Source organism: Pinus tabuliformis, chromosome 5_2 (genome assembly GCF_031772625.1).
Source record: "Pinus tabuliformis cultivar Carrire ecotype Pingquan chromosome 5_2, CPIR1, whole genome shotgun sequence".
Taxonomy (NCBI): Eukaryota; Viridiplantae; Streptophyta; class Pinopsida; order Pinales; family Pinaceae; genus Pinus; species Pinus tabuliformis.
The window spans coordinates 941969515-941978912 of NC_142306.1; the positions used below are offsets into that span (position 1 = coordinate 941969515).

At 34.6% G+C, this 9398-nt stretch overlaps 1 protein-coding gene across 1 annotated transcript; it reads right to left on the reverse strand.

The window, feature by feature from the left end:
* Positions 1 to 211: 211 nt before the first annotated feature.
* On the reverse strand, positions 212 to 693 carry LOC149162365 (major pollen allergen Art v 1-like). Its single transcript, XM_089435167.1, has 2 exons — positions 597 to 693; positions 212 to 396 (listed from the first exon to the last, which is right to left on the reverse strand). Exons 1-2 carry the CDS (start codon positions 691 to 693, stop codon positions 212 to 214), a joined length of 282 nt encoding a protein of 93 aa, XP_089291293.1.
* Positions 694 to 9398: the final 8705 nt, after the last annotated feature.

The window sequence follows — 9398 nt, forward strand, 5'->3', positions numbered from 1 at the left end:
GACATTATTTACAACATAACTATATTTATAACATAACCTCTCGAAAGAAGAGAGGATTATATGTTAACAGAGAACATCAGAGAGAAAGGGACCACACAGACAATCCCTCTATTGAACCTGACTCAGACTGATTTATTTAGCTTAGCAGGCTATCACTACCACAACCATGAGAAGCACACTGATAATAAGCATACGCAATTTTCATATTACATTAGTCTGCCAAATCGCAGTGGCCATCGAAGTAGCAGAAGCAACCTGAGGCGTGGCATTTACCATCGCGGGCGTTCTCTTTCTTTACGCAGATTTTAGCGCAGTCTTCTTCATCATCTGGACAATATACACTGTCCCCCTTCTTGCTTGATTTTTCGCAAATGGGGCCATTTCCATTGGCAAATTCTGCAATGTTTCACGTAAGCGCGGTTAATAGAAAATGCTTGGAAAACCAAGAATGTAATTTTGTAATTAAAAAAAATAAAAAAAACACAATCTCAAGGAAAAAATTCTGGGAAAACAATCCCAAACATCAAATATCACTTTCAGTTATTAAAGCGCAAAAATCTCTATCCATCAAAAGCCATAGAGTTAACTCTCCGTACCGTTTGAGGCCATCAGCAGCAACAGGATGAACACAAGAAGGACCGCTCTCATGGAAGCCATGGCATCAGGGAGCTTTTCGTCGCTACAGTTTTTCATACCCACTGAGAATGAAGAAAATTGAAGCGTAGACTCGACTTATATAGAAAATCAATGCTCGAAGATTCACAGGAATCTGATTACCATAGGGGTTGTTGATCAGGATAAAACGAAAATTAAATGAGAGAAGGTCAACCGAAAGCTCTGAGAACGTGGTCGTGATTTTCCCAACACCAAAAGTCCAAATAGATTTAGCGTTCCGATTTTGCCAAACCTTTTTTAAGCTCTGAACTAATCTAATAATTATTTTTGCATGGACTGGTTGACTGTGGGTATCTTAATGCATGTGATTGTTATTTTCTTATTAAGTTAATCGAAGTTATGGATGCCATAATGCCGACAAGCAACTATGAGCGAAGTGATAAATTTATGATGGGAATGTTTCGTGATGGCATTATGTAATTATATAATATATACGATGGAAATATCTCTGCAATTCAGCTACCGACACCATATTTATATTTATTATCATACACGACAAAAAACAGGCCGCATTGTTACATTCAGTGGTTTCACTCCAGAAACTTTGATATCAGGAAAGGGCCATGAAGAAAAAAGGCACCCCAAGATGGTCTTTGAACATTCGCCATATCCCATTGGATCATTACTTGATATCAGTGTTTGTCTCTCTGTGATTGAGAAACATCGAAACTAGTATGAAAGCAACTTCCTGAGAAACATCAAAAGTAGGATGAAAAAAACTTCCTCAACAAAGCATGAGTAAAAGCAGTCTAAAAACATGTTTGACTGTTTGAGTTTTTTACAATCTAAATTTGGGTAATATTTTGATTTTTTGTTTTTTAAAAATTATTTAACTTATACAACTCATTTCAATAAAATTCGATTGAATTTCAAATCAGATTAATATAATATAATATAATATAATATAATATATATATATATATATATATATATATATATATATATATATATATATATATAATTATAATTATAATTATAATTATAATTATAATTTTTTCTCACAAACTTAGTGAAGGGTGTGCTGTGCTGATTCATTACCCACAAAACCATTAAATGGAATCAACCTCTATTGAAATTTTAACATAAAATATCTAATTTTTACAACTATTTAGTTCAACTTAATATAAAGATAAAGAATTATTTATATTAGCTAATTCTCATGAGTTAGGGGTCCGCTTGTGCATTATCTTATGAGATTATATTTATTGGGGTTTTCTGACCTGACTTTTGTTATAATTAGTTGTGAAGCATTATTGCTCAAATGTAGTTATTTTGTGAGATTATATTTATTGGGGTTTTCTCACCTGACTTTTGTTATAATTAGTTGTGAGGTATTATTGCTCAAATGTAGTTCAACATATGCAAAATGTAATTTTGTTCTTTTCTTGATTGAATAAAATTATAAGTTTCTTTTCTCAAATATATATCTATCTATATATATATATATATATATATATATAAACTTATTTAAAGTTCTATATAAATTTTATGATATTATTGTATATTATATTATAATTTATTGACTTTAGTATAATTTTTTTGACTTTTTAAACTAAAAAAAATTATATTAAAAAAATTGGTTATATATATAATGTGTCAATTCTATGTTGAATAATACAAAAAGAATTACACCATCTTTTTAGTGGTGAGCCTTCTCATGTGATAAAGGGTACTCATATACCTTATTTTTCTTGAAAAAATTGGCTCCAAATCCAATAGGAACAATACCAAAGTTACATGTTACACTTTTGTAATGGGGATCTTATCCATGGAACTTTTCCCTTAGGAGTTTTGATGAATTTTAAGACAATCCAAATTTTTTGTTTTTCAAAAAATGACTAAAATAAAGGAAACTTTGATTTCATAGAAAAACAAGGCTACTAGTGATGGAGGAGCTTTAGAGTTTCCGAGTCATCAAGATTTTTGGAGACGAATTTGCAAACCGAGTTTCAACATGGAAAATGAATTTTATTTCCTTATTATAAATCATTTTAATTTCTTTATTTCTTAAAGAACTATAGATAGAGATAAAATTTAGTAAATAAGATTTTTAAGAATAAAATCTGCCTTTTAAGGAATGGATAATTTAGGAAATAAATCATGAGAGGTTGTAGGAAAAAAAAATCTTGGTAGCAATTAGCAAGTTGTTAGCATAAAATTTGTTTTAGAAATCTTAGAAACTATTGGGGGTTCTTTAGGATTTAGAAAAGTTATGGGTAGGTAAGATTTTTTCAAGAAGGCAAAAGCGAGCCTACCATGAAAATCATGAGTGATTTCCAAACATGTACATGTGAATTTGGTTTCATAATGGAATTTTTACATGCTTATGGATTGTGTAGTATCTTTGCATATATGTTAATTAATGTATTTATATTATTATAATAGTTAACTAGTTGAGTAATCAGATTTCTAAGAATCCTTGGTATTCTTAAGATTGCAAGTTCGTGGAAAACAACATAGCAGGAAAAGTCAAATTTTCCTACATCAAGTGGTATAAGAGTAGGAGATCTGGAGACAACAGAAGACTTTTGAACAATAGCATGGAGGAAAAATTAGAACGAGATTAAGACAACGAAAAATAAATCTATTTGGGGGTTTTAAAAAATTGTCGATATTGATGATAGGTAGCAATGATTGAGAAGGAGGATTTGGTGAGAATTATGATAGCTAGCGTAGTTGTGATGGAGGAAGAAGAGTGACTACAGTACCATGAAGAGCAAGGATTGCCTACAAAGGGTTCTAGAGGAAGGGGCCAAGAAAGGCCAACCATCCAAGCTTAGAGGACATAGCTTGGTGAGGTGTGTATAGAAGGAAGGAGACATGTTACTGTAAAGGTTATTTGTAGTTCATAGTGGGGAGCAGAAAGCTCACAAAGGAAGAGGGGAGGATGAAGATGATTATGGGAAGTCATTTGAAGAATTCAGAGGGAATCCATAGAGATGCCAAAGCAGTTGGCATAATGAAAATGAGTGATGTAGAATATGAGAGGGAACTTGTTGAGATAAAATCATAGTTGAATGTGCTTACAAAGTTGATACAATAGAATGATGAGAGCGAGAAGTATGGGTGGAACCCAAGGAAATGGGTTAAATGGCTTGTTGAAATATTATGGGCTAAGAAGCAGAGACAAAAGCTGAGACACAAGTTGAAGGAAGAACTCAAAGCTACTGAGTGTGAGGAGGTAGTTCATAGGGACAAACCTGAGCGAGGAGAAATCCATGGAGAAGATATCAATGTTGGTGGAGATTTGATGCTTGAGACAACAATTGAGGCTAAAAAGCCCTATATTTTTCCTGATGGCTTGTCTACGGTTGTAGGTGTTATTGATGATGAAAAACCCTTTGAAGTTGTCATGAAGAAAGAGGATGATAGAGTAGAACATAGTTCATTTTTTGTTCTCAGAACAAAGGAGGAGCAATAATTGAATGGGATGCTCATAAAGAATGATGAGACAAAGGAAGATACAACTTTCAGTCTGCACACTGGTTGCGTGCATGTAGGTGTGACATAAGTGATTATCATTTTTTAAACTGATGCAAGTTGAATAGAAATCGAGGGTGGAAATCTTGCAAAAGTCGTTTTGAACAAGGATGAAACAAAGTCAAAGGAGGAAGAATTTGTTGGCAGTATGGAGACCCAACTCGATCAACAGATTGAAAGTGGGCAAAGATATTGGCATTATGATAAAAGTGTTGTCCTTGATGGCATCTCACTCATAGATCAATTCAGTTTTGATGAACGGCAACCGATAGTGTAATAAATCCATTCACATGTAACAGGGCATTGGTACAGAAGAACAGGAAGATGGAACTAAAGTCTACTAATTAGAATGAAGAAGTTGAAGGTAAAGGATGGTGAAAAGTAGTTCAAGATGTATACGCAGGTCCACTTAGTCAAAACAACGTATACAAGCAGGTCCATAGAACAAAAAGCGTCTATATGTATACACACACTCCCGCAAGAGGAAAAGTGCGTACATGTTGGAAAATCAAGGAATTTCAAGAGTAGAGAATACGAGGGGTCAATAGCATGGTATGAGCCCATAATATTGAGCGGATTAACGACTACTTGATCCCGCCCAAGAATATCGCGGGTCCTAAGTGGTTTTGGTCCGAGGTATTGAGAAAGGCCTAAAACTATATAAGGAGGAGAAGATCATAAGGCTAAGGTGTGCAAGTGCAAAGGGGTTTCTAAGGAATACTTCTATCTGAAGTATATTTTATGTTGCAAGGGCTATAGTGATTTGATCTGAAATATCGTGTGCACCTTGAATTCAATGTTGGATCAGGATCATGAGACCTGAAATGACTTATGATTGAAAGGTCTGATATTGGTTGGGCCAGATATGATTGTGTACACCTATTTTATTCTTTAAATGTCATGATCTGGGTTTGTCTGAAGTCTGAAATAGAAGCGAAGTTATGGGTTAATATTTGTAGATCTATACGCTAGTTCGTCTTGATAAAAGCACGTGTACACATAGGTTCTACTCTTCCAAGTAGTGTATATAGAGGAAAAGTTTATTCTTTAGATATGACTGATCTATATGATCAATTCTGTTGTTTTACTTTTGTTTGTCAATGAACTCTTCTTAGATCTGAATGTAAAACTGAATGCATAAGGAATTTGATATCTGATTGATTGATTGTATAAGTGGGAAGGCTGATCTCTCCTACTGCCTGTGTAAAAGCTCTATAAATTGACAGTAGATGTTCAATATATTGCTGGTTGGTACAGACTTGATTCAAAAGTTTTATGTTTCAGTAGTTTTGAAGGTATACGCAGGTTTGATTAAAGGAAGTAGCCAATACATGCAGGTTGGGTTCAGTAAAGTAGCGTATACATTCTGATGCATGATTTTGAGGTTGCAGCTGAATCTAAATGATGATGCAGGTTTCTGGGTTCTGCTCTGTGTTCTGGTGATAGTGATTTGATTGTTTAGATTAACTGATTGTTGGTTGATGTAATTTGAGTTTCAAAGTTTCTGATGGGTCTAGTATGAAAATTTGATGAAACGAGGCCTTCATGTATATTGTTGTGTGCCAGGAGCATCCAGTCTGAAAATTTATGAAACATGGTCCCTAGAAGAAGAGAGAAGGTCGTAGCTTTCTGTAAGTTGGTGCCTATGTACTAGTAGACACATTGGCTAGTACAAGAGCTAGGGGGTTGTAGGTCCCTTGCAGTAGAAGCTGGAAAATGAGAGAAGGTTGTAGCCTTTTGTAGGTGGGTTCCTGCGTACTAGTATGAGTCTGCACCGGTACAAGATTGTAAACATATTTTCTTATTATTAAAACAAGACAGAGACGACAACAACAGGTGGTTTTCACCCACAATGGGTTTCCACCTTAAATCTTGGTATTCATGTATGTTTCTTATGTGTGATGGTTTATTCTGTTTTTACTGAACTGTTTAATAAGTTACCGATACACTTGTTATAGATCAACACATGATAAATTAACTAAATCACAAGTTCTTTGGGTATACGCTGGTTTCACTAATCACAGTAGCGTGTACACGCTAGTTTACTTCGCAGAAGTAGCGTATATAAATCTATTTGGGAAATGAAAATTTATTGATTTGATAATATTGATTCACCCCCCTCTCAGTGTTATTTTGAACAATTGGTATCAGAGCAGGTCCTTCAGAAGAAGCTTGATTGCGTGAAGGAAGATCTTTCAAGATGAATAATAATGAAGGCATGGGATCCATCAGACCATCAACCTTCGATGGGAGCGACTTAGTATATTGGAAAATAAGAACTAGAGCCTATCTACAATTGCTTGGAGCTGATGTTTGGGAAATTGTGGAAGGAGGATATCAATTTCTAGTAGCAATTCCTACAGACTCTACAAGTAAGAAGTTATATGAAACTAATGCCAAAGGTGTCAATTCATTATTGGGAAGTCTCTGAGAATCAAAATTTGTCAAAGTCATGCAGCTCAAGATAGCCAAAGAGACATGGGACAAAATCATTCACAACTATGGAGGAGACTCTCAAGTAAAACATGCTAAGCTTCAAACTCTTAGAATTCAGTATGAAACTCTTAAGATGCATAGTGATGAGAGTGTTTCTAGTTACTTTTTACGTATAGATGAGATTGTTAATTGTATGAAGAATCTCAGTGAAGAGATAAAGGAATCTACTTTAGTTGAGAAAATTTTGAGATCTTTGTATTCTAAATTTGACTCAAAAGTGTCTACCACAGAAGAAAAACAGGATCTTCAAACTATTACTGTGACTCAACTCCATGGAATCCTAACTGCCTTTGAAATGAGAAAAGGAGGTCCATCGGATATGATAGAAGCCTCTTTTAAAGCGTGAGAAAAGGGAAAAGAAAAGGAAGAGCACAATGAGTCAGAACACATTTCAAAAGAAGAAGATGAGGTAAATTTTGTCAAGAAGCTTCAACGGGTTTCCAGAAGATTCAGAGGTCAACTACCTTTCAAATGATTTTCTTGTGGTAGAGTTGGCCATTATGCTGCCAAATCTCCTCATAAAGATAAATATGAAAAAGGAAAGGAATATGCAAAAGGAAATAGAAAATAGTTTGTGAATAGGAGGAGTTACTACACGCATGGAGATAGTGATGGCTTATCCAATAGTGATGAAGATGAAACTGACCAAGATTATAGACTACTCATGACTTATGACAATGATGAGTTTAGATGAAACTGACCAATATTATAGACTACTCATGACTTATGACAATGATGAATTTTTGGATGCCTTAGAAGAGGAAGAATTTCTTGAAGAAATCACTAAACTCAAAATCTGTTTAGAAGAAAATAATATGATCATCGATACGTTGACACACCAACTCATTGAAAGAGAAAAACACAATGAAAAAATAGAATGTGAAATTGTGGGTCTAAGAAAATAACTTGAGAAGAAAAAATCTCTTAATCTTAGATTTGCTAAAGCATCTGAAACTTTAAATGAAATCATCCAAGTTCAGCATTCTCCTATGATAAAGACAGGTCTTGTATATACTGAAGAATCATCTCAATCACAAAAGCATCAGCCTCCACCAGAAGCTACCTTGATGCAGCAAAGACCAGTGAACAATATGTCAATCGTCAGCAAAGGCCTAAAATTACTCATCAGGTAAATCATACCCAATTTACTCCAAGGATGAATATCAGTAGAAGCTTCAACCAACAGGTAAACAATGCCAAAAGATTCTATAATCACAGAAACTTCTTTAATGGGAAATTTTTTTCATGTTATAACTATTGGCATAAAGCTGCTCACTGTGTTGCTTACAAAACCATCATGACTAGAGAAGCACAAAATCAAAGGAGTGCAATAGGAATCAAGAAAAGTTCCTATAATAATTTTTCTCCTCTTGAAAATGAAGTAGAATGTTCGCTTTGTAACAACTTTAGCCATAAAGAATTTGAATGTAGGAGAAAATTTATGGAGAAAGAAGGAATCTCAATTAGAAAGATATGGCATAGCTCTATATGCAGAAGGACAAGAAAATCGGTGGTACATTGACAGCGGATGCTCCAAACACATGATAGGTGATAAAGAGAATCTTCATTCATATAATGCTTTAGAAAAAGAAAAGAATGTCTCATTTGGAAATGACACTCTAGTTATCATTAAAGGTAAATGTTTTGTCTTCTTGAAAGAAAATGCTAAAGTTGGAAATGTCATGTATGTAGATGGTTTAAAGCATAAACTGTTTGTTAGGACTCAGAATTGACCATTTTTGATCTTATATTTTTTCCATAATATTACCCTTTTTCAGTTCATAAGTTGAAAGCTTTGATTACATAATGACTTAATCACCCCAAGGTATGAAGTAATTCTCCGCATGTCTATATGTTTAATTGTTCATTACATATTCATGATATCTTTATATTTATCTTTGGAAAAGCTAACTAAGTTGCCAAGTAACCGTTGAACTGTCTAAAGTCTGCAGGAATTATAATTCATAGTTGCTGTAACACCAGAAACAGCAACTACGCAGTTGCTGCAACACCAGAAACAGCAACTACGCAGTTGCTACAGCCAGCAACAACAACTATCTAAAACAGGGAAATGTTATTTTGCAACAATACCGGAAATAACAAACGGCAACTATCAGAAGATCGCCAGAATTCCACGCTGACGCAGCATGATCAGCAACTGTCCAAAAAGGGTAAAACACAGTTACAGTTGCTAAAATATCAGGAACAACACGAGTTTACTAAATCAGCAACCATGGGGAAGTGGCAAAGGATAGTGCGAGGATTCCAAGAAGACGGTCGAAGTTCGGTTACCAGCTGTGTAACAGTAAGAGACCCAAGAAATAATACACTGTCACACTGTTGTAACAGCATCCTGTAACAAGGATGGATTTCTTATTTTTGACACAAAGGTTTAACTGTATGAAATATGACAATCTATTGTAATAGATGTCTCCTCTATAAAGAGGAGACATCTACATTAGAGAAGGGGGGGAGAAAAGTAGTCTGTAAGGGAAATTTTGAAAGACAACAACAAAGTCTGAACTTTTATTGTAACTGGATCTTTTGGCAGATGAATAGAAGATTGTTCTGAGCACCTAATCTAGCATTTGTGTTCTGGGGAATCTTGTGAGAGGGACCGGGCCCACCTTCCTCACAAGATTCACCCATTTACTTTCATGTCAAGTGTGTAAGTTTGTTTGGTAATTTCGTTTTATTGGTACTCTGTTTTGGATTTTGTAGCATTACCTCTGATGATTTCCTTTTTG